At 39.0% G+C, this 25,361-nt stretch overlaps 3 protein-coding genes across 8 annotated transcripts; 1 reads left to right on the forward strand and 2 right to left on the reverse strand.

Moving 5' to 3' along the window:
• Positions 1-211: 211 nt before the first annotated feature.
• Positions 212-10,865, reverse strand: SDHD (succinate dehydrogenase complex subunit D). Of its 3 annotated transcripts, none has more exons than XM_028514594.2 (4): positions 10,711-10,865; positions 7,881-7,994; positions 5,913-6,057; positions 212-1,175 (listed from the first exon to the last, which is right to left on the reverse strand). In XM_028514594.2, exons 1-4 carry the CDS (start codon positions 10,760-10,762, stop codon positions 1,010-1,012), a joined length of 477 nt encoding a protein of 158 aa, XP_028370395.1. In that variant the 5' UTR covers positions 10,763-10,865; the 3' UTR covers positions 212-1,009. The 3 variants fall into 3 exon arrangements, with proteins under 3 accessions (XP_028370395.1, XP_035884469.1, XP_028370397.1); XM_036028576.1 differs by lacking the exon at positions 10,711-10,865 and adding an exon at positions 10,282-10,658 and having other exon boundaries at positions 232-1,175; XM_028514596.2 differs by lacking the exon at positions 5,913-6,057 and having other exon boundaries at positions 232-1,175; positions 10,711-10,847.
• TIMM8B (translocase of inner mitochondrial membrane 8 homolog B) lies at positions 10,851-13,311 on the forward strand. Its single transcript, XM_028514597.2, has 2 exons — positions 10,851-11,020; positions 12,516-13,311. The coding sequence occupies exons 1-2, from the start codon at positions 10,937-10,939 to the stop codon at positions 12,681-12,683; spliced, it is 252 nt and encodes an 83-aa protein (XP_028370398.1). The 5' UTR covers positions 10,851-10,936; the 3' UTR covers positions 12,684-13,311.
• On the reverse strand, positions 13,101-25,354 carry NKAPD1 (NKAP domain containing 1). 4 transcript variants are annotated; one of them, XM_028514592.2, is made up of 7 exons: positions 25,236-25,311; positions 24,683-24,715; positions 24,040-24,116; positions 21,932-22,032; positions 19,894-20,043; positions 16,033-16,086; positions 13,101-15,400 (listed from the first exon to the last, which is right to left on the reverse strand). In XM_028514592.2, the coding sequence occupies exons 3-7, from the start codon at positions 24,106-24,108 to the stop codon at positions 14,902-14,904; spliced, it is 873 nt and encodes a 290-aa protein (XP_028370393.1). In that variant the 5' UTR covers positions 24,109-24,116; positions 24,683-24,715; positions 25,236-25,311; the 3' UTR covers positions 13,101-14,901. The 4 variants fall into 4 exon arrangements, with proteins under 4 accessions (XP_028370393.1, XP_028370392.1, XP_028370394.1 ...); XM_028514591.2 differs by having other exon boundaries at positions 24,683-24,811; positions 25,236-25,294; XM_028514593.2 differs by lacking the exon at positions 24,683-24,715 and having other exon boundaries at positions 25,236-25,354.
• Positions 25,355-25,361: the final 7 nt, after the last annotated feature.

Here is a 25,361-nt window from a genome sequence, read left to right on the forward strand (position 1 = left end):
ATTCTTCCCAAAATTCTCTTCATATCAAACTACTTACACTAAGTCTATTTCTACCTAATACATGTAAGTCTTTTTGCACTTTGTGTTTCATTTACCTAACTGCTAAGCCCCGTAAGGAAATTTAAACACTCAATCCTGTTTAAGTGCTATAAAGGCGATACTCAATTCTACTGAATAAAACTGGGGACTATTAATATGTAACAAAGTAGAATACATTTTTATTATACAGAATTTTATTTTAAAAAACCTTTATTTTCATAGAATGTTTCACATTAAAGAGTCTCAGTGGGAAAATAACAATTTATTATTTAAAGCTTTATATTTGTATACATTTCAGGACAAGTAAAATGAATACATTTGAAGATTAAGTTTCAGTTTAGAATCTGTAATATTTTGATACAAGGGACCTCTTCCCTACATGGAAGTTCTCTATATTCAAAAGCTCTCCAGGCAGTTTTCCAGAATTTAGAAATTAGTAATGTGAAATATCAGCATTTCCAAACTTTAAAGATTCCCAAAGACGTATAACCATCAGTAACTGGTATCAACTGAACAAAGAAGTTTTCAAACATCAGGTGCTGCCTAACTTTCTGTTGTCTTCACTTATGAATTAATAGTTTTCCCCTTATCCATCTCTCCCAGGGAAAATATAGCAGTTTGATTAGGTATTGATAGTAATAAAGCTGAATTCCCTTCAAGAGTTTGATCAATTAAAATGCAAAAGCTCATATATAATGTTCAGTTGCACTGTGAATCTTGTGGGAAGCTGGGAAGACAACCTTAGTAACTCACGAGAATATGGAATTCAGTTCCACAATTTCTTGGATATAATTCCTCTCAAACCTCTGCCTCACAGATTAAATTCCAAAACTAATCAGGTGATGTGGAGAAGAGGTTTATCTCACCAATGGACTTATCTGTTATTTCTTCCTGATTGTGAGATGAATAGCATGACAGAGCAGAGGCAAAGAGGTGCACAATCGATTCTCAAGGTTTTAAGACAAAAAGGTCAGAGCTTCCACAGCATGGCAACAGCTTTGCAGATGCCCACATCATGATAGTTGAAATAGCAAAGCCCAGCAAAAGTTAAAGCTGAGAGTGCTAAAAGGCCTGCCTTGGCAGCTTTCTGCAATGCATCCCCATGCACGTAGTCGGTAACAACTTGTCCAAGGCCCCTAAGGAAAAAAATCACAGTACAAATGAGAAATCACACATGAAGTCAGAAAACATACTATACAGATAACTTGGCTGCAAAAAGATAATCAGGTACAAAATGCAACAAGTCATAAACCAAAAAAAGGAGTCAAAGTTTTCCTAACAATATAATAAAGTGCCTTCCCATTCTTCAGATTCAATTTTCCAGTTATTATATCAGAGGCAGTAATTAATTGCCACTCTATCTACAAAATCTTTAGTTTAAAAAAAAAAAAAACTTAAACAATGCTCTACAGAGTTTTTCATTAATTCAAAGAGAATGCATTGAACAGATATGTGCCAAAACCTGTTAGAGATGTTGGGAGCACAGTAACTAAGACAGCACCCCTGCCCTTATGGAACATTTGCTCCAGTGAAGGAGAAAGAAAGAGTACCTATGTGCTATGAAGTAATGTTTTAGAAAGGATGACCTGAATGAGAACATTTCAAGCAGAAGTGACAATGACCTTGACATCTTTGAAGAATCATAAAAAGGTTAGTGTGGTTGGAGAATGTGGAAATCAGAACACAGGGACAGATTACACAGGGTCATGAAGATCATGAAAAGAAATTTGAATTTTATTTGAAATACATGAGAAATCACAGATGTGCTTTAAGAAGACAGTGACCTAATTTTACTTTTTTAAATAACAGTTTTATTTAGATAAAATTCACATACCATAAAATTAATCCTTTTAAAGTGTATAATTGAGTAACTATTAGTACGCTCACAGTTGTCAACATTATTACTATTTAATTCTGCAACATTTTCATCACCCCCAAAAGAAACCCTATACCTAACAGCCCATTACCCAACCACTTATTTGTTTTCTGTCTGTATTGATTTGCCTACTCTGGACATTTTATGTAAATGCAATCAGATAACATGTGGCCTTTTTTATCAAGTTTCTTTGACTTAGCACAATGTTTTCAAGGTTCATCCATGTTGTGGCATGTATCAGTACTTCAATCCTTCAAATGACACAGGCATACCTCATTTTATTGCACTTCTCTTTATTGCATTTTGCACATATTGTGGTTTGTGGCAATCCTGCATCGAGTAAGTCTATTGGTGCCATTTTTCCAACAGCATTTACTCATTTACTCTCTCTCTGCCTATTTTGGTAACCCTCAAGATATTTCAAACTTCTTCTTCATTATTATTATTATTATATTTGTTATGGTGATCTTTGATATTACCAGGGCAAGACCCTCCACCAGACAAAAGTTATGACTTGCTGAAGGCTCAGATAATGATTAGCATTTTTTAGCAAAAAATATTTTTAAATTAATGTATATACCTTTTTAGACATAATGCTATTGCACATTTAATCCACTACAATATATACAGTGTAAGCAAATTTTATATGTACTGGAAAACCAAAAAACTCATGTGATTCACTTCATTGTCACATTCATTTAATTGCAGTGGTCTGGAACTAAACCCGCACTACCTGGGAGGTCTACCTGTAGTCACATATATCACATTCTGTTTAGCTATTCATCAGCTGACAGACATTTGGAGTGTCTCCACTTTCTGGCTATTATAAATAACACTGCTATGAACATTACTGTGTAAGTTTTTGTTTGGAGCCATATGTTTTCAATTTGGGGGAGGGATATACACCTAAAAGTGGAATCTTTGAGTCATATGGTAACTATAGCTTTTTGCTGGAACTTCCAAACTACTTCCCAAAGTGTGTGCAACATTTTACATTTCTAGTAGAGAAATATAAGGACTCCAACTTTCTGACATCCTTGAAACACTTGTTATTGCCCAACTTTTTGACTACAGCCATCCTGGTAGGTATAAAGTAGAATCTCATTATGGTTTTCATTTGCATTTCTCTAATAACAAATGATGTTGAGCACTTTTTAAATGTGCTTACTGGCCATCTGTATATGTTCTTTAAGTGAATATAATTCACTTTGTAAAAAGGTCACTTTGGCTGTTGTGTGGCAAATGGACAGTGGAGGCAGGAGACTGAGGGCAGGAACAGAAACAGAAAACTACCTAGGAGCCAACTGAAGTACTACGGGCAAGATTGTTGGCTTAGCCTAGGCTTGTGACAGGGGAGACGGTGTGAAGGGACAAGTCTAGCTTTGTTTAAAGGAGAGAGCTAACAGAAAGAGCTGATGGAGTAGATGTAGGACAAAAAGAAATATCTAGAATGACTCCTAGGATTTTTGGCTTAAGCAACTACATTTAATTGAGATGGGAAGAAGAGAAATTGAAGGTTTTCGGGGTTTTTTTTTAAAGATTTTATTTATTTATTTTTAGAGAGGGGAGGGAGGGAAGGAGACAGAGAGAGAGAGAGAGAGAGAGAAACATCAGTGTGCGGTTGCTGGGGGTCATGGCCTGCAACCCAGGCATGTACCCTGACTGGGAATCGAACCTGCGGCACTTTGGTTCACAGCCCGTGCTCAAGCCACTGAGCCACGCCAGCCAGGGAGTGAGAAATGAAGGTTTTGAGGGGAAATCAAGAGAGATGTGAAAGAGTGATTTTGGCCAAGTTACATTTAGGATAACTATTAAACATAGAAGTGACTAAGGTTACACAACTGGAAATAAAAGTCTGCAGCTCAGGAGAAAAATATATTAAGTCTGAGCTAACCTCAGGAAAGTATATTGATGAGAAGGCCAAGAAGTGACCCCAGGGTTCAGACTGTTATTATTCAGAGGTCAGCTGAGAGGAGAAGGAGCTGGCAGATGCAACTGAGAAGGTACAGCTGGAGGGGTAGAAGAAAACACAGTATATTGCCTCTAGAAAGCCAAAGAAAAATTATTTAAGGAAGAAATATTCAATTAAGTTGAACGTTGATGAGAATTAAAATAAGTGGACAGAGAACCAACAACCAGATTTGGAAAAATGAAGGTCTTTGGTGACTTTGGTAAGAATGACTTCAGTTAAATAGCTGGGATAAAACCCCAATTAATGTGGGTTAAGAGAGACTGGATGCTGAGGAACTGGTAGTGCACAGTGATAAGACGATTCTTTCCAGTCACTTCTTTGTGTGTATGAAAAGTAAAAGAGAATTAGTGAGGTAACTGAAGAGGTCAATTGTAATTAAAAAATGTATTACTGTAGAATTCTCTTTGATTTTTCATTAATTTTGATGGATCTCCTTCCAAGAAACACATGTTAGAGAAAAATTATCATACTTGTAATCTAGCATTTTATATGCAACTACAACACTTTATTTTAATAGGTCCACATAGTTAAAGGGTAATTCTTCTAACAAACCCTAGAAAGCTAGGTAGGCAAGATCCCCTTTAACACTAGGTAGAAAATGATCCTGATAAGTCATTTAACTTCCCTGGGGTTTAGTTTCCATATCTGTAAAATAACAGACCTAAGTAAGATACTCTTCCAAGTCCTTTCAGTTCTAACAACCCAAAATGCCTCCCCTATCCACGATATCATTTTGTCCTTACAAAACAACATAAAATGAACTCAAGGAACCCAACTGGATAAAATATTTAGAAACTAGAAATTCATTCACTCAACAAATATTTACTTAGTGCTATGTGTCAGGTACTGCTAAGGCACTAAAAATATAATAACAAACAAGAATTGTCAAAAACCTCTATCATATTTTTTTTAAAAAAGGGCAAGACTGAGATACAGTGCAGAGGATGCACATCTGGGTGATAAAATTATGATGAAATGTAAGGAAGTGAATACTATAAAAATCAGGATGATGACTCCTGATGAGGGACACCAAACAGTTATGACAGAGATAGGACACAAGGAAGAGACTTCTGGACAAGGAGGCAAAGTTCTATTTCTTGACCCAGGTGGTATTACCCTTATAATTATTCATTAAGCCACAGATTTGATTCTTGCAATTTTCTGTATCTCTGCTTTTATTCTAGTGGGGGAATAAGAAATATGTAAAGTAATAAATAGATGATATATCATATTAGAATCTAGTAAGTGCTACTGAGAAAAATGTAACAGGAAAGAGGGATAAGGAATGTTGGGAAGGACACTGAAATTTTGAGTAAGTGTAGAGAAGGTTTCAATAAGAAGGTGACATTTAAGATTGAAGGAAATGAGAGAATAATCCAAGTATATAACTAGAAAAGGAGTTTCAGGCAGAAGGAACAATAAGAGTAAATAAAGTCTTGAGGCCTGGAGTGTCCCTGCTGTGTTCAAGAATTATCAAGGAAGTCAGTGTGAATAAGAGAGGTAGTAATTGGACATAAAGAAACAGGGGACCAGATCACATGGAGCCTAGACCACTGTAAGAATTCTATTTTTAGTTTGAGTATGATTAGAAGACAACAAATGGCTTTGAGAAGGGGACTATCTTGACCTGACTTAATATTTTTACAGGATCAGTGGGGCAGCTGTGTTGGGAATAGACAGAAGGGGGATCAGGTAAGAGACTGGCATCAAAGACCACGATCAAGTTTGGGGTATGAACAAACAGAATGGAAATTAATTCAAATGGGAAAGAGCGCTGGAGGAAACAATCTGGGGGGACTTAAGTTTTATAACATCCTACATTCAAAATACCTATAGGGGAGTGAAGACATCAAACAGGTAGGTGGATATATATATCTAGGCATAGAAACATTTTATGTGTTTTTTCAAGTTTTCAACAGGTCTTGAATATCTCAATCAACTTCTCCCTTACATGCAATAACAAAACATGCTCACAGCAAACACACTGAACAAACAATATAATACTGAAGGCACTGCTGTACTTGCCAGTGACCATGGAGAGTGAGGACTGCAGCCAGGGAGTAGTCCATCGTGGAGGAAGGATTCAAATAAGCAGCTGGAAGTAGACCCAGGAGCAAAACACTGACAACCCTCTCACCAGTCCAGTGGAGAGAGGCAGCCTTAGAACCAGCTATAAAAAGAGAAAACCTGATTTATAAGGATCAAAGGGGTAAACCTATCTCTCTCATTTAGTATCTGCCACAACATAACTCAAACTGACAGAATAGGAAACAGTACGCACATAAGACTTAACTCTGAGCATAAAGAGGGTAAGATAAAGACAGAAATGGAAAGAGATGCTATCTCCCTTTTTTAGTACAAGGTGTCTCAACACCTACGTATGTTGATTAGAAGACAGATCCACTTTACTTATAGGCAAAAAGATGGACAAAATATCTGCAGAGTTACCAATCTTGGACTTTAATATAATGGATAGATACTTTATGAATATGTTAGTGACACTTGATAAATTCCTTTAAAACATTACTTTTTCATACCTTCTGATCATAAGTAAGGTAATACTAAAAATCCTCCTGCTCTGGCTGGTGTGGCTCAATGGATTGAGTGCCAGCCTGGTAACCAAAAGGTTGCCAGTTCAATTCCCAGTCAGGGTACATGCCTGTGCTGCAAGCCAGGTTTGGAGTAGAGGGTGCACAAGAGACAGCCACATATTGATGTTTCTCTCCCTCTCTTTCTCCCTCCCTTCCCTTCTATCTAAAAATAAATTAATTTAAAAAATCCTCCTAAGACAAAATTAAACCAGCCAACTCAGAGAAGCAAAGTTCTGATGTCAATTTTTAGGATCATGGTCCTTGTTCTGCCCCATTACTTATAAACAGAAATGGAACATGAAAACTTATTTTAAAAAATGAAAACCAAAATGGGCTAAAGACATTTCTTTGAGAGCCTCTATCTTTTTGTGGTTACAGATCCCTTTGGGAATCTAATAAAAGGATAGAGTGACTTCCCAGAAAAATGCACACAGGCACATACATTAAAAATTCTACATACAACTTCAGGGGCTTTCCATCAGTCCCATGCACCCCAAGTTAAAACTACTCTGTTAAATCTAACTAAGCTAAGCAAAGAAATGCAGAAACAAAAACTTTTCAAAGATAAAAGTATTCTCAAAAGCAAGAAGACTACCCTTGTCTGATTTCTCATAACTCAGATTCAACTATAAGTGGCTGATATAAGAATAAAGAGAAGTCTTTTTTTAAAAACAGTATTATTTCTTTATTTTAGAAAGAGAAGAATGGAGAGAAACAGAGAAAGAAACATCAATTTGTTGTTCCACTTTTTTATGCATTCACTGGTTGATCTTTGTATGTGCCCTGACTGGGGATTGAACCCACAATTCTGGCATATTGGGACGACGTTCTAACTATCATTGAGCCACCCAGCCAGCGCTCAAGAGAAGTCTTTATCTCTGTAAAATACTGATCTTTCCAGACTTCAAAAATGGAAATACTACAGCTAACTTACTATTCACCTAGAGACTTTCTAAGACTAATTTTAATATCTAAACAGTATTCATCTAAGAAATGCCATGATTTTAATATCAACATATATAAAAATAAACAATTATGACTATAAATATGCATGACTTTTAAAAAATTGTACACTATTCTAAATTATTCATATCTGGCTCCTCTCCATAAGCTAAATAAATAAGAGTGATTAAACTACTGAACAGACTCTTCATACAGAGCTATGTTCTTTTTTAAAAAATTTAAAAATTTAAGACGACTTATACCAGAAAGTTCTTTATACGTGTAAATGTCGTTATTCAACCATGCTAGCATTGCCTGCCCACAGGTGTAAGCTAGGTCTTCATTTGATAGAGTTGGACAGAAGAGTTCCCCCCACAGACAAGTCCTCCCAAAGACATGGTAATTAGCTCAGATGAAGATGGCCAGAGCCCAGAAAGCAGCAGCAATGGAGAAAACATACAATGGCGGCTCGGTGACAAGTGAATGTGCTGTATTCCACACCATCCGGGCGTAGGGTGATCCTGGAGAAATGCTGAGATTTGAGCAGGTCTGATAACTGGGGTTCGGAGGAAAGCTAAAGAGAGATGTGAGGGTAATCATAAGCACCTCTCTTGTAACAGGACAGACAGACTTTTTAAATGGTCATAGGCAAGCTACTTCAACCCAAATAGTTGATAACATCTTATATGTAAAATAAGGACAGCATCTATTTCACTGGGTTGCTGTGAGGTCAGACTAAGTAACCACAGAAAGACTGCACAATCAAACTACTTATATAAAAGGGCTTTACTTTTACTATTTTTAAAAAGTACATTATAGCCCTGACTGGTGTGGCTCAGTGGGTTGGGCATCATCCTGAACACTAATAGGTTGCCAGTTGAATCCCAGTCAGGTTACATGGCTGGGCTGCAAGCCAGGTCCCTGGTTGGGGGCACGCAAGAGGCAACCAACCTCTATTTCTCTCTTGTATTGTTTCTCTCCTCTTTCTCCCTTCCCCCATCACCTCTAAAAATAAATATTTTTTACTTTTTTTTTAAAGTCAATTATAGCTTTCACATTCCATTTATTCATCTGCTCTGCACTGGATTAAAAGATAAAAGATACAGCTTTTGTCCTCAAGGAATTCTGTATAGTTTGGCAAATTTATCTATTACCGTTTACCTTTTCAAGATCAATTTCTCCACTTGTACTCTTGAACCCATCCATTTGCTGCCTTTGGGATCCTGCCTCTTGGTGAAAAAATAGGCAGACCTAAATAACTCAACTCTGCCACTTCATAGCTGTGAGATGATCAGCACTGAAGCTAAATAGACATTCTAACCTCAATGTCCTCATCTTCAAAATGGAAATAGTAGTACTTACTTAATAATACTCTTGAAAATTAAATAATATGGCAAGGCATTCAGTATAATTCCCAGAAAGTTTAAGCACTCAACAAAAGGTACTTTCTCTCCTACCTCTAACCTCTCCTTCCTATTGGCCACTTTCCCTCCACTGATGTAAAATACCTCTCTTGATTCTAACACCACTAATGCCCATGTACTCTTCTTTTCTCTCTTCCTCCTCTTTCTATGTATGCTTCTTTAAAGAGTTATTGAAATCATCTTGAATTCTTCACTTACTTATCATTCTTTAACTCAAAAACTTATTTTTATCCCCACCAAAGCTGCTTTGGTAAGTTGCTGATGATCTCAAGTGGCCATATGCAAGTGGTGGGAATAAGTTTCCTCCCTTCTTTTCTCAGGCAAAACCTTCTCCTGGATCTCTCTTTGATTCTCTGATCATTTTATTATCAGTCTCCTCCTGCATTCACTCTTAAATGTCTTCCCAGTATTCTACCCTCTGCCCATTGCTCTCCTTCCTTCCTGTCCATTCCCAGCCATTCTGTCCACTCAGCTTCTACTGCCTATAAGCGGATAACATCCAAATTCTGTATCTCCAGCCCTGATATCTTCTCAGTTTTAGAAGTTTAAGTGCCCTGCTGGGCCTCTCACCTGATATCCTACATAGTCCTCAAACTCACCAGGCCAAAAACTAAAATCATCCTTTAACTTTCTCATCTAAAATTGTCCCCCATTTGCATGTTCTCCACTTTAATGACATCCAGCTACTCTTCAAACTAACCCAGAAATCTGGAAGTTATATAGGACTTTCTCCCTAAATTCAGTCAATTGCCAAATTGATGTACCCCAGCATTTCTTCAGACAATTTTCTCCTTCTTGTACTACTCTCTAAGTTCAGGATCTTACCCTCCTTGCCTGGACTACTGCAATAGTGCCCTATTTCATCTCCTTCACTTGTGTCTTAGCCTGTCCATCTCCCATGATGGCCATCTACCACATTGTTATCAAAGTCAATCTAAACTGCAAATCTATGTCAAATCTTTCAGTGGCTCCCCTTTATTCCACATAAAATGCATACAAGACAAATTCTTGTATGGTGTGATTCCAGTTCACTTTTCTAGATTCATCTCTTATTTTCATCTTGAGCTTCATGCTCTAATAATATCTGATTTATCATTTTCCCTCATAACAGTTTTTACAGCTTCATCGTTGCTTTTGCTTATCCCAGTAGCCCTAACTGTAATGCCCTTATTCCTGTGGTCTTCTTTAGCCTCAAGACTCAAATCAGACACAATTCCCTTGGGACAGGAGACAAAGTAATCCTTTCAAACACAGAGCTAAATATATTCTCCCTCTGGACTGGCATAACAATTTATGTACAGCACAACAGTTTTTGTTGGATAGTAAATTATGCTTATAAGTGTTTACCCTATAAAAAGGAAAATCTTGAAGAGCAAGAACTATGTTTTATTCACATTTGTATCCCAACCTTACTACAGTGCCCAGTTCAATGCTTACCAAATTGATCCCCTGAACCAAATTCAGGGAACATGAGCAAGACCAAGAACTAAGACTTAGATCCTCTTTTCCGACTCATTCTAAGGACAGTGAATGGGGAGGGAAAAAAAGTGGGAACATTAAAATGACAGTGAATGGGGAAGGGAAAATAAGAGCTCTTATGAATAGCCGCAGCAGGACTTTAGCTTCCAGAAAGAATTCTTTCAGATTTGCCGGTTCACCACGTTGGCCCAGAACAGGAGAAATACACGCTCAGCTTAATTTCTGGGCCCGTAGGCAACGGTTTTGGCAGGAGCTCCAGTGGCCAAAGGGAAGGAGGAGGGACTCCTGGCTCAAAAGGTCTCACCACCCCGCAGCCGAATCCTCACCGCACCCGCTTCCCCAGCTGGGAAGCTGTGCTAAGAAACTTCGCCTGACGGAACACCTCACCTCGGCCTCCTTGGGCACCGCAGAGGACACTCAGCCTCCAGATACTCGCCATCTCGCTCCTTAAAGCTCAAGGTCACCCAGCAACCCGGAAACAGTCATACGACAACTCCCACCCACTGATGACGAAATTAGGAAAAGGAAAAGGCTAGGTGGACCGGAAGTGGGAATCAGCGCGCACCCACTGCGCACACTCCCTGTTCTGGAGGTCGGGAGCACCACGTGGACAATGGCGGATATGGGTGAGGCGGACCAAGCCGAGTTGCAGCGCCTGGTGGCGGCAGAACAGCAGAAGGCGCAGTTTACTGCACAGGTACGGGGGCCAAGGACTGGGGTGAAGAGATGATAGGGGTCAACTACATGTCCCAGGCACCCATGGAGCTCCGTATGCTAGCGTCTCAGGTCACCCTAGTTCTCTGTTAGGCCTGGTTCCCCTCACGAAAGAAACAGGTAGTAGCACTCCTGCCACTGGTGACCGGTAGTGCTCAGTGCCCATTAAGCAAACCCATGGTAGGGGAAACAGAAGATGTAAAGCAGAAAAGAAAGGCGACATAAGGGCCTAGGGGCCTAGTTTGGCAGCAAGGGCTGATATTCAAAGATCTAGGTTCTAACCTAATCCTCCCTGTTACTCACAGGCCATGTGACCCCGGACGAGACGCTCGTTCAGAATGCGTCTTGGTTTCGCAATCACCCGTTGCGTCATTGTACTGTGAGGATCAAATACGATAATTACTGGAAAACGATAGAGTGGTGAAACTTTATTGGACAACGAGGGGAGGGCTCTGAAGTAGGCTGTCTAGACTATTGGTTTACAACATGAGTTTTGGAGCCCTTTTGGCATGGGTGGAATCCTGGCAAGGCCCCTTATTACTTAGCTGCATTACTCAGGGCTAATTACTTAACCATGCCTTTTAAACGAGAGTAACAAGTAATCTTTTAGTCTTCTGGAAAGGGTTGACTGACTGCTTGGTTCCAGCCTGCCAATAGTCAACCATTGGTCAATGGCCTTTTCTTCTCCCACCCCACTCCCAAGACCGTGGTTACAAATCTTTGAGTCCTGAACTTTTATCAAAGTGTATACATTTTCTGTGTCTGTATGTGCACTTTTTCCCTGGAGAGTGGATCCATAAGCTTCATTGGATTCTCAGATGTGTCCATGACTCCCAAAAGGTTAAAAACTTAAGAACTACCCTTTAATAAGGGATAGATTTAGAATGATTTGGGCACAGTGGTTTGGGGGAATTAATTGGCAACACACATTAATTGGTAAGCTTCCCAGCTTACACTGGTGCTTATTTGGGAATACAAAAAAAGGCATCCTGCCTGAAAATTTACATTCTGATTGAGGACTTGACACAATTAGAAAATAATAGACAGTGGACTTCAAGGAGGTAAGAATCTAAACTGTTTGATATGGGTAAAATCTTTAGGGAAGGCATTTCCTAAATGGAATATAAATAAAATCTTAAAAACAGTATGAATGGAGGGTTAAATAAGAGATTGAGTGCCTTGAGTGGCTAACAGAAATTGATGTATTAAGCAAGTACAGAGATGATTTGATGGAAAGTATTTTCTGATTATTAAAGAAAAATATAAAAGGAGGGTAAAAGGATTGTTGCAATGTAGGAATGAGGATCTGGACCTTATCAGAGACATATTAGAAAGTTAGGAAAGATGAGAGCCATGGTTTGTTGATTGAAAGCATGTTTTAGTTAGGTGGCAGAAAATAAAAATGTGAAGGAAATAGGAAAATTAGCAGTTGGGCCTATGCACAGACCCAATGGTTAACTATTTTTCTTTCCTCTCAGGTGCATCACTTCATGGAGCTATGTTGGGACAAATGTGTGGATAAGCCAGGGAATCGCCTCGACTCTCGCACTGAAAATTGTCTCTCTAGCTGCGTGGATCGCTTCATTGACACTACACTTGCTATCACTAATCGGTTTGCCCAGATTGTACAGAAAGGAGGGCAGTAGGCCATTCCCTTGGAGAATGATGGAAGCTGCAAAGGACTTAAGCAAGAGCCAGTGGGGGCAAATTGTCAGCCCACTGTCAGGTCAACTTCAGGCTAATACCAGGCCTGTTGGTGCTAAAAAGTAACAGATCAAATGTTCAAATGTGAAATTTATTTGGAATTCACAGTTTCATATTGTATCACAGAAATTATTCAATAAATGTGAATTCCCCAACTTTTTTTAAAATCTCATTTTAGGATTTAATAATATCTCCGATCAGCAGGAACACTAGAAATGAATATGTTCCAAGGCTAGTAGTGCAAGTGGGAGATCATTGTCTTTTGAAGAGTCACCCTAAGCCATATTTAAGGTGCTGGAAGAACCATCAAAGCCCTAGCCTAAGGCACAGAAGAAAATTTAGGGTTGAGAAAGGTGAAGAACAGAAACAGCTTTATTGCTTATATATGACCAAGAAAAGGTAAACATGGCAAAAAACAAAACAGGCAAAGATGTGTATTTGTTGGGAAAGAGGCCTGCTACTATGGGAAGAAGGAAGGCCAGGACTCAACTTCCTGGAGAGGCCTTGTTCTATTCACCTATCCTGAATCTGTGCTTAGAATCAGTACTTTTATAGCACAGAAACACTGCTTTTAAAAAAACCACACCACAAACACTTCAACAAAGATTTCACTTGCTCGAAGAACAAAACTGCTTTAGGTTAAGAGGTAGTAATTATAGACTGTTCTTCCCTCCTTGGGCCCCTACTGATCCCAAAGGTAAAAATGTATACCACTGAACATTGACAATTGAATATCAAAGTATTAATAGTTCAAATAAATATCCCCAAAGGTAGCACCTGCTTATTATCGGGATAGGGAACCTCTGGTCAACCATGTACTTTATGACTAATCATTTTATTAGAAATCTGCTCTGTAAAGAGAAAAATTTAGCAGTTAGAACTATAAAATCTTACCACCATGGAAGGTTGTCATAATTGTGTTGCTGGTGTCTTACACTGTCATGTCACCATGGAGTATTTTTGTGTATTAACATGGGGTTGAAAGGAAGGCTAGGGAGGTTAATTTACCCACTCCAGACCTCACAACCAAGAGTCGAGTTTTCAGGCTTTTTACTCCGCTCATAAAGTGATGACCAGGAAAAATGTCACTTGATCTTCTGCCCTAACAAAAATCTGTTCTGTCAGCCACTTTCAGTGTTTTGGTTTCTTGTGAATTAACATAGTAGGGATTACAGTATGTAGCAAAGGGAAATAATATGGCCTGTGCTTGGTGCTTTAATCCAAAGGCAGACCAGAAAGTGGCTATGTCCCTGAGAAGTCTATTTCATTTCAGATTTGATTCAATCTAGTTTCAGGGAAAATCTAGTTATTAATAGATTTATAAATGGGTATGGAAGACTGTTTAAATGGCAGAGCTGCCCTGAAGCCTGTTCAGAGCACCATTAGCATAACTAATTCTTAGTTCTTTAGCATTTGTTGAGGACTTACCTAAAAGAATTTTTGAAACCAAGTCCATTTAGGCAATATACAGCAATGACACTAGAAAACCATTTACTGTCCAATTACCAAGTACTATCCAAGTTTATGGGCATACTGAGAATAGCCACAGTCCCTGTCCAGCAGGAAAATTAGACAGAAAACCCTAGTTTCCTCTAATAGCTGTCTATGGATGTTATGAAGGGAAAGTGTTCTTATGCTCATTTCCCCAATGAATAAACAACCATACACGTGGGGCCAAAATACAGAAAAATCAAAGCACCAAAGCTAAGACAATGTCAACTGGCACCTGCTGTATAAACCAAACAAAGGCAACATGATGTTCCCTCATACATCGTGCACAGCACTGGTTCCAATCTACCTCTTGATCCCAGCCCTTGATTCCCCCAAACTCAACATTCTAATTGGTGTACCCAGGTCATTACTGGATTCTACTTTCTGGGTCCTTTAATTTGCTGTATATGTACTTTATGCCCAATGTAATTAACTGCAAAAAATAATCTCTTCAAGAAACCTTCATAACAAAATACCAGATTCCCTATTAACCATAAGAATCAAGTTTAACAGGCCAAAATAGAAGACAAGTCTGTCAGAATGTATATAAATGGCACAGGACTGCTCTGACCTCAGGCCCTGTGCTGAGTAACAGAGTCATTGGCAAAGCCCCAAGGTGCAAGAGTTGTAAATATCGGAGTCACACGGAAACTGAAGAATGTTTCTCATTTAGTCATCCTCTGAGCTCTCAGCAGACCTCTCATCTGTAGCCACCTTCCAATTTGTGCGCTTGTTTGTCCTCTCCTGTTTTTCATTGCTAACTATAGGGATATTGACTTTATCTCTCTTTCTCCTTTTTGTTTTCTTAGTGTCTCTTTCCTCACTTTCCTCAGAACTGCTGGATGCGCAATCACCTGACTGAGAAGTGTCACTTTCTGCCTCTAAAACTAAAGTAGATTTTTTGAGAGACTTTTTCCTTGATTTTTTCTTACGCTTATGTGGTTGTTTCCTGGTACTAGAAGCCCCAGTTTCTTCTGAGAACTCGTTTGAGGAATCTGCTGTAATATCTGTTGCTTCCTTTTTGCTTTTCTTCTGTTTTTTCCGTGACTTTTTTTTCTGCTTTTTTTTGTGAGATTTCTTTGACTTCTTGTGTTTGTGAGATTCATGGGTAGTAGATGGTTTTATCTGGGGGGATCTTTTTTTCCCATTGGTAATATCTTGCTGATCACTGATAATAAAAAAGAAAAACTGCTTTACTATAGAAAACAAAGTATACTAGTATTTTAATATTCTGCACTTTAGATAGGAAGTTAAACATGAATTTTAAAATAGCTTTGATATAGGGCTACTATGAATTTAATCACTCTCACTGAGTTTTTGTTTCCTCATCTTTAAGATAAACATAAAAATTCTAATCTGTAAAACAACATTAAAACCATTAAATACCACTGGACTCAGAAAAAAAGTATATTGAGAAGATAGGCTTACCACTAGTATCCACAACACTAGGCATTATCCAAAAGAATTTTTTTGCCTATCTGATAGGAAGAAAGCTGTTTTGTTTAAAATTGTTTTTAAGTTAAAGAATTTTTAATATGAAATAATTCTAATCCACCATACTGAACTACTGTATGGGACATTATATATGAAAAAACTAAGTGCTATAGATATGTCAAACATCAATCAGGGAAAGGCAAAATACCAATGACCTTCTGTCTAAATTGCCTATTATTTCTCAGTTACATTTTTAATGGTAAATGTTACATGCTTTGTAAAAACTAGGCACTCAGTTTACAGTTCAAACTTTGTATTAAGCTTGGTTTCTAACTTTTTGTTTCCCACTGTGCCTATTTGTCTTACCTGTCTGTTTCAAATTCTTCAGGGTATAATTCTTTATAACCACTGTGACCCCATCTGTAAGATGACATTTTATCACACATATTGTTAAAGTAATGCATGTTGTTAAAGTAATGCATGTTTTGAAAATTAAATTAGACAGACTTTGGAGTGCACGCACACACAGACATACACACAGAAAAAAGAAAACAGATACGGTAAAGCTAACTGCACATTACAGCTCAGTTAACTTAGCTGGCTATGCTACATTTTTCTGTAGTGCACACTATTATTTTAGACACAAAGGATGCCTTTGCCAATTTGTAAGAGAACTTACCATTCTCTTCCTTAAGAAACAGAAGCAACTCTTACAATGTGCTCTTTAGCTATGAAGTACTTCTTCAAAATCACTTCATAAGATAATTCTGTCTACATTGGTACAATTTTAAAAAATAACTATTGAATATAATTCAAATACTGTAAAAGTCACCCTTTTAAAGTGTACAAGTCAGTGGCTCTTAGTATATTCAGTGAACTGCAACCATTACCACTATAATTTCAGAACATTTCCATCACACCAAAAAGAAACACCATCTGTTAGCAGTCACTCTCCAATCCTCCTCCTCCTGTAGCTCATGGCAACCACTAGTCTACTTTCTGTCTCTCTAGATTTGCCTATTCTGGATATAGCATATAAACAGAATCACATAAGTGGTCTTTTGTGTGTGGCTTTTTTCATCTACCACAATATTTTCAAGGTTCATCCATGTAGGAACATGTTATCAGTACTTTATTCCTTTTACTGCCAGATGACATTATATTTGGTTGGCCAAAATGTTCATTTGTTTTTTTCCATAAGATGGCTCTAGTAGTGTTTAGTTGTCTTTAACTTCATTTGAAACAATTATGTTAGACTATATTGTGACAGCTGTCATATCAACATGCATTTTTTTAAAAAATTATCAAAATTGGTTAATTTTTGTGTAGCCATTTTAATACTGAAGATGGAAGAAGATACTCAACATTTTTAGCATATTACGCTTTATTCTTTCAAGAAAAGTAAAAACAGACTTCCAGCCAAGATGGAGGCATAGGTAGACACACTGTGCCTCCTCGTACAACCAAGATAAGGACAACAACAATTTAGAAACAGAATAATCACCAGAACTGAAAATTGAAGTACATGGAAGTCAGACAACCAAGGAGTTAAAACAGACACGTTCATCCAAACTGGCAGGAGGGGCCGAGTCGGGAAGCCGGGTGGAGAGGGGTCTTGCAGAGCGTCAGGACTGGGTACGTAAGACTGCAGCGAGCAGACCCTGGGCATGCAAGCAGCGGCTGGCAAACCCTGGCCAAGGGGTGACAACTTGCATACCCAGCGAGGTGGCGATTGTGAAGCAGAGCACTGCGCCCAACTCAGGATCCCAGTGCTGGGAAATAGATCCTTGGGGCACTGACTGAAAACACCTGTAGGGGTTGAGGCGCAGGGAGAGACTCCCAGCCTCACAGGAGAGGTGGTTGGAAAGACCCACAGGGTGCACAAGCCCACCCACATGGGAATCAGCACCCAAAAGGCCCAGTTCACCTGGGGGAAGTGGCAGAAGGGACTGAAATCAGCAGAGAGGAGCAAGCGCCATTGTCCCTTCTTGGACCCCATCCCCACATAAAGCGTCACAACCCAGCAACTGGGTTACCCCACCCTGGTGAACACCTAAGACTCTGCCCCCATATGTAACAGGCACGACCAGACCAAAAGAGAGAGAGAGAGAGAAAGAGAGAGAGAGAGAGAGAGAGAGAGAGATGGCTCAAATAGAAGAACAAATGAAAGCCCCAGAACCCATCCTTTTAAGCGACCAAGATATAGCCAACCTATCAGATGTGCAGTTCAAAGCACTGGTCATCAGGATATTCACAGAACTGGTTGATTTTGGTCACAAATTACGTGAAAAAATGAAGGCTACACTAAGTGAAATGAAGGAAAATGCACAGGGAACCAACAGTGATGGGAAGAAAACTGTGATTCAAATCAATGGAGTGGACCAGAAGGAAAAAAGAAACAACCACACAGAAAAGAATGAAGAAACAAGAATTCAAAAAAATGAGGAGAGGCTTAGGAACCTCCAAGACATCTTTAAACATCCCAACATCTGAATTATAAGGGTACCAGAAGGGGAACAGGAAGAGCAATAAGTGGAAAAGTTATTTCAACAAATAATAAAAGAGAACTTCCCCAATCTGGCAAAGGAAATAGACTTCCAGGAAGTCCAGGAAGCTCAGAGAGTCCCAAAGAAGGTGGGCCCAAGGAGGAACACACCAAGGCACATCATAATTACATTAGCCAAGATAAAAATGGAGAGAATCCTAGAAGCAGCAAGAGATAAGGAGACAGTAACCTACAAAGGAGTTCCCATCAGACTGTCAGCTGATTTCTCAAAAGAGACCTTGCAGGCAAAAAGGGGCTTGAAGGAAGTATTCCAAGTCATGAAAGGCAAGGACCTACATCCAAGATTGCTCTCTCCAGCAAAGCTTTCCTTCAGAATGCAAGGGCAGATAAAGTGCTTCTCAGAGAAGGTCAAGTTCAAGGAGTTCATCATCACCAAGCCCTTATTATACGAAATGTTAGAGGAATTTATCTAAGAAAAAGAAGATAAAAAACATGTATAGTAAAATGACAGCAAATTCACAATTATTAACAACCACACCTAAAACAAAGACAAATTAAGCAAACAAGGAGAACAGGAACAGAACCACAGAAATGGAGATCACCTAGAGGGTTAGCAATAGGGGAGTGGGCGGAGGAGAGAGGGGGAAAAGGTATGGAGGATAAGTAGCACAGATGGTAGGTAGAAAAAAGACAGGAGGAGGGCAAGAATAGTATGGGAAATGTAGAAGCTAAAGAACTTACGACACATGGACATGAACTAGAAGGGGGAATGTGGGTGGGGGAGGGTGTGCAGGGTGGAGTGGGATGGAGGGGGTAATGGGACAGCTGTAATAGCATAATCAATAAAATTTTTAAAAAAAAGTAAAAACACAATTATTAACAACCACACCTAAAACAAAAACAAACTAAGCAAACAACTAGAACAGAACAGAACAACAGAAATAGAGATCACATGGAGGGTTAGCAACAGGGAAGTGGGACAGGGAGAAGAAGATACAGAGAATAAGCCGCACAGATGGTAGGTAGAAAACAGACAAGGGGAAGTTAAGAATAGTATGGGAAAAGTAGAAGCCAAGGAACTTATATGTATGACCCATGGACATGAACTAAAGGGAGGGGGGATGTGGGTAAGAGGGGGTGCACAGGGTAGGAGTGAAGGGGGGAAATGGAACAACTGTAATAGCATAATCAATAAAATATATTTTAAAAAGACAAGTAAAAACAACTGAAACACAAAAAACAATTTGTGCAGTATATGGAGAAGGTGCTGTGACTGATTGAATGTGTCAAAAGTGGTTTACGAAGTTTCTTGGTACTACTGACATTTTGGTCATATTGACTTTGCTGTGGAGCTGTCTTATGCATTGGAAGATGTTTAGCAGCACCCCTGGCCTCTATCCACTAGAAGCCAATAGTGGGACATAGCCAACATATTCAAAATATCCAAATCAATGAAGTTATTGTAGAAAATGAAAAATGTGACTTTTATTTTACAGAAAAAAACACATGGACTTTTTGGCCAACTCAATATTACCACTCAGTATACCACATTTGTTTATCCATTCATCAGCTGATAGACATCTGGGTTCCCACTTTTTTGGCCATAATGAATAGTTATGCTGTGAACATTTGTATACAAGTTTTTGTAGAGATAAGTAACTTTTTAAAGTATACATTCTCAGGCTAGTATCATTAATGGTCACAAGAATTTAATCACAAACCTGTCTGGCATGTTAGCTTCATAATCATATAACTTCTTGTTCCAGGATTTAGCCTTAAGAAAATCATCTTCCAGTGCCCCAGGAATTTCATTCCTTGGCCTCCAATTGTCTCTTTGACTTTCTTCATCAAAACCATCACTACGCATTCGGCTATATGAGGAAACAGAAGAACTTTCCATATTTGAAGCAACTTGTGAGGTTACTTCATGGAGCATCATGCACAAAACTTATTGAACAAGCTAAGAGGGAAAACAAAACAACCTGATACTTTTTTTTAAATCATGTAAAAAGACATGACCTGTTCCTCTCTGTAAGTCTGTACAGTTATCCAGTGAAAATGTGACCATTATTATCCATCCTATTGCAGAATATAAATGAGACAACTTCTGGACTGTGGCACACTGTAGCTCACTCATTAATTCTCAGATAAGGAGAGTATGCAAAGTGGGAAGCAGAGCACAATCACAGTTGGGAGCATTTCAAACTACCCCAGAGATTCTAAATACACTCCCTTCCTGTAAACCAAAAACTTGCTGTAATGAGGTTCTAGTAACAATGGGATCAGGGCCTAACCCAGGGATGTCAAACTCATTTTCACCAGGGGCCACATCAGCCTCACAGTTTCCTTCAAAGGGCCAAAATAATTTTAGGACTGTATAAATGTAACTACTCCTTAACTGTTAAGGAGCTGAAATTACATTATGAGCCCAGGTCCCCAGATGGGGGCATGCAAGAGGGAAGGAATCCATGCTTCTCTCCCTCTCTTTCTTCCTCCCTTCCCCTCTTTCTAAAAATAAAGAAATAAAATCTTTTCTAAAAAGAGATTATGTTTGAAGACTTATTCACCATGACAGGCATTATAGTCCACTCAAAAAGAGTAACATTTTGTTCCTGGAAGTGCCACTTGGAATTAAATAATCAACACAAAACAAATCATTATCTGTACTAACAGTAATTCTAAATTCTCAAAAAAACACCTTCAGAGAAAAAGAAGATATTTATTTTTATGTTGTGACTCTGCTTTCTTTACCATGGATACCCTGCATACTTTCTTTTCTAAAGCCATTTGCACACATCCAGCCACACTCCAAAGTTCACATATTCTGCAGGCACACTCATTCTTTTTACACATCCTACTACGAACTATTTCCCTGGGTAGCTTTAGAAATCTGCACTATTATTTTTAGTCATTTTTCATATACACAGCTGAACACTAACAGGCATATAAGCCCAATAGATGTTCCTATACTGCTGTAAGACAACTAAGCCAGCATAATACTTCATATTTACACTAAAATTAATAAGGTAATGTGAAAGGCCATGTGATTTGGCAAAAATAGTGAGTAGGTAGGGCAGGAAAAAAGGGTGAGGGAGGGAGGGAGGGAGAAAGGGAGAAGGGAAGGAAAAAGAAAAGGAAAAGGGGAAAGGAAAGGGAGAAAGGAAAGAAAAAAGGAGCTGAGAGAGACTGAAGACTAACAGGGGAATGGAGTAAATGATCAGCTAAGTGACCATAAGATACAAATAGAAAATATAAGGTTAAAAGCCATCAGGTATAATCAGAATCCACAGAATACTCAATGTTTAAAGTTGTTCAAGGTAGACACTTACAATTCTTTTATTTATTTGTTTGTTTGTTTTCAGAGAGGGAAGGGAAGGAGAAAGAGAGAGAGAGACAGACAGACAGACAGACAGACAGACATCAATGTGCGGTTGCTGGGGGCTGTGGCCTACAACCCAGGCATGTGCCCTGACTGGGAAGTGAACCTGCGATGCTTTGGTTCACAGCCCGTGCTCAATGCACTGAGCTATGCCAGCCAGGACTGACACAATTTTTGATTGCAAATAAGTACAAAGAATGGGACCATATGCATCATAGCCACTATCTTTATACTTGGGTCTAGGTTTGTGAAAGAAGGAAGGCTTAAGGACTCACAGAACTGAATTCATATATATTTAGCATACCAAAATGTTTTTAAACAAAAGTTGATGATTCTGAATAAGATGAAAATGATTTTGGTTCTCATAGCTCCAACCTTACCTTGAACTGCTGGGTAACATTTTCCTTTTGGTTCCCCGGTAAGCATCTTCCATCTGTTTCTCTAGTTCTCTTATTTTCCACATATCTGATTCCTCCTGAATCTACATTTTTTAATAGGGAAGAAATTAAAATAAGTTACTAAGAATAACATTTTACATAACAAAAAAGCAACCAAAAATACAATCTTCTCTAATTATTGGATTTTAGATTGAGTTATGATCAAGAGCCTGAGAAACTGCCCTAGCTGGTGTGGCTTAGTGGACTGAATGTTGGCCTGTGAACAAAGAGTCTCCAGTTCAATTCCCACTCAGGGCACATGCCTAGGTTGCTGGCCAAGTCCCCAGCAGGGGGACGTGTGAGAGGCAACCACAGAAGGGATATTTCTCTCTCCCTTCTCCTCTCTCTAAAAATAAATAATAAAATCTTAAAAAAAAAAAAAGGACCTGAGCAACTAATTCTAGCTTCTCTAATATGATTAAACAATCCAATCCAGTAAATCTCAAATACGTATAATTCTGCAGCAACAGAACTTTTTAACCCCTGCATAGACACACTTACAACCTTATCAATTTTGCAATTATGCTGTAATTATCAAATGATAATCCCTTATGTTTCTAAAATGCTTTGTGATTTTAACTGTATCATCTCAATTGAACCTGAAGCAATCTTATGAGGAAAGCCAAGCAGATACCATTATTATAATTTACTGAGAAAAAACAAAAGCTCAGAGGTTTTACCAAAGTCAAAAGGCTTACTTAGTAGGGACAGGTCTTTAAACTTTTCAGGCTAAGTTTCTTTTCACAACATTATAATTTTTATTAAAACAAAGCAAAACAAAATAAAACATAAGAACTGCTAGAGAATTCCCAGAGAAGCAGATTACAAATGAGCAAAAAACAAGAATATGTTTTATATCTAAACCCTCCTATAATTCTGTGTTAAATCTGTGCTAGATTTATCTTTTTAGCCATCACTTTCAAACCTAAGCTCACTATTCAACTAGGGGTGGTTTAATGCAACTGCAGAGGTTGCTTAGGTAACAGTTATATTTATACACTTAAAAAATATCAGATGATATGACAGTAATACCATTTATGATCAAACTAGAGTTGTACAGGTCACAAAAGGAAACTAAACAAGGGTCCTCGGCCCTCTTTTCATTATATGTATTCTCCAAGGTGACCTCATCTACTCTCATGACCTTTTGGGAAATACCCAAACCTCTATGTCTAGCCTCAATATTTCTCCTTTCCTCCAAGTCTGAATTTCCAACTGTCTGGACATCCTATAAGCACCTCACTATCAATATGTTCAAAATCAAACTAATTACATTTCAAATCATACTTGTCCCTTTTCTTTTGTTCCCTATCTTAATAAATAGCATCATCCAGCCATCATTCACACAGCCACACAGGTAGTTTTATGTTTGATTCCATAATTACCATCATCATCCAATCAGTCACCCAGTTCTTTGAATTCTGCCTCCTAAATTCCTCATTTTCATCCCTGCTTTCATGCAAAACCTCCTCAACATCTCTCACCTGGAACATTGCAATTGCCTCCTAATTAGCTTCTCCACTGTTTCACCCTACTTAATCTATCTATCCCCTACCCAACTGAACAATCATCTTTCTAAAATTACCAATACAATCAAGTCACACTTGGCTTAAAAATATTTGATAGTTTATTTATCACGTAGAGGAAAAAAATCTAATCTCCAAGCATCATAATCCACTCAGGCCTCATCTTCTATTGCTATGCCCTACATTCCTTACTTTCTGGATGCATACAATTTCTCAACATGCCCCAAGTGCTTCATGTATTTTCTTATTGCCATGTTAGTACATGATTTTCTCTCTGTTCATCAACTAGTTCAAATATCAGCACCTCAAATACCACCCATCCTCTGAAGCCTTTCCTAATTCCCCAAGGCAGATTGCATTATTCCCTTCTCAGTGCACAAAATATGTCTCTAATACAGTAATTATCAAATTATTCTGTAATTACCTATTTTATTCATCTTGTATTACCCCACAGTGACAAAATAATGTTTGGCACACTGTAAGCCCTCACTTAGTATTGAGGAATAACTAGGTTGCACCTCTCACCTTATTGTGAGCATCAGTGTGCCGGATGACATTCCTTAGGAGGACTTTTCCCAGTGGAACCCGGGACATTCTTCAATCTGAAATGAATCAATAAATAACATTTAAAAATAATAATTTCCTTTATCACCTTATCTTTTTTATAACGTTATTTTAAAAAGCATGAGGTAAGGGAAAGATCACTTAAAATTCATAGGTCTTGAGTAATAGTTTTTTCTTCACCATTAAAAGGGAAAGTGCCTGACCACAGAAATGTGAAGAAATGACACTATTTTATTTACTCCTCAAAATTACTGTTTTATATGAGGCAAGTGTTTTCATTCCTAGTTAGTTGATAAAATTCCCTTAAAGCCATTGTCCCAGGCCAAAGAGTCCAAGACAAACAACGTCCAGATTAGAAATCAATTCTCAAATCCTAATTAATGTGCGATGACGCAAATATCTGGATTTGAGAATGTCGGGAACACAAATATCAAAAGTAACAAAAACTGACCCCTAAAATCATCAAATACAGAAATACCCTAAATTTCTCCATTCAGGGGAATTTTATTTTCTATTTTGTATAGACGCCTCCAAAAAACATAACAGGGCTATTCATGTGTGTTGCTAGCAGGGGCTTTGTGCAACCACCCCACCGCTCACTCACCCCTCGATCCTGAGGAAATCAGGCATCTTGTTACTGTGAGACGAAGAACCACTCCATTACAAGATCTCCTCCGACCAAGGAAGCCAAGGAGTCAGTGCTCAAAGGCAGCTCTGCAGCTTCACCCGAATCCTTCATGAAAACGTAGCCTTCCCACCGGTTATTCTGCCCTCACCCGTGCCCCAGGCCACTGCTGCCTTTCCCTCAGCCCAGACCCACCCGCAAAATATCTGTCGGGACTGAAGCCGGAGGCGGCGCCGGCGAGGAGTCCGGACGCCCGGGTTGGCCGGGGCATTCCTGGCTCAGGCTCCTCTGGAACGGACCCCGGGATTAAGTTTCATTCCCACTGGGAACGCTTTGGACGAGTAAGGCCGTTGACTGGGCCCCAAGAATACCTAAAGTGCCTAAAGGAGGGGCTGAGGCTTCCATGTGGAAGACAGAGAAAATACCCCCATCTCTGTCACCGGAATCCCTGCCCCCCCAGCGGCCAAGAAGCTCTCGGTAGCCTTCCCTCCAAACACCCTCCCCACAGAAACGCACATAAACACTCCCATACCGTGCACCGCAGCCTCGCGTGGCGGGGGTGGGGGCAGGAAGCGGTCTGGGAGGAAAGGGGGCGCGCTTCCGTTTCAGGACGGAAGTCGTGCTGCTGAGAAATTCTTCCCACCAACAGGAGACTCAG

Source organism: Phyllostomus discolor, chromosome 6 (genome assembly GCF_004126475.2).
Source record: "Phyllostomus discolor isolate MPI-MPIP mPhyDis1 chromosome 6, mPhyDis1.pri.v3, whole genome shotgun sequence".
Classification (NCBI taxonomy): domain Eukaryota; kingdom Metazoa; phylum Chordata; class Mammalia; order Chiroptera; family Phyllostomidae; genus Phyllostomus; species Phyllostomus discolor.

Coding starts and splice junctions, on each gene's coding strand:
- TIMM8B (XM_028514597.2), top strand. CDS start 10,937: ATGGCGGATATGGGTGAGGCGGACCAAGCCGAGTTGCAGCGCCTGGTG. Junction 11,021..12,515: donor AGGCGCAGTTTACTGCACAG/GTACGGGGGCCA, acceptor CTTTCCTCTCAG/GTGCATCACTTCATGGAGCT.
- NKAPD1 (XM_028514593.2), bottom strand. CDS start 24,108: ATGTCCCGGGTTCCACTGGGAAAAGTCCTCCTAAGGAATGTCATCCGG. Junction 22,033..24,039: donor ACACTGATGCTCACAATAAG/GTGAGAGGTGCA, acceptor TAAAAAATGTAG/ATTCAGGAGGAATCAGATAT. Junction 20,044..21,931: donor ATGTTACCCAGCAGTTCAAG/GTAAGGTTGGAG, acceptor TTCCTCATATAG/CCGAATGCGTAGTGATGGTT.
- SDHD (XM_028514594.2), bottom strand. CDS start 10,762: ATGGCGAGTATCTGGAGGCTGAGTGTCCTCTGCGGTGCCCAAGGAGGC. Junction 7,995..10,710: donor CGGTGCCCAAGGAGGCCGAG/GTGAGGTGTTCC, acceptor ATCTCTCTTTAG/CTTTCCTCCGAACCCCAGTT. Junction 1,176..5,912: donor CTCACTCTCCATGGTCACTG/GCAAGTACAGCA, acceptor TTTTTTCCTTAG/GGGCCTTGGACAAGTTGTTA.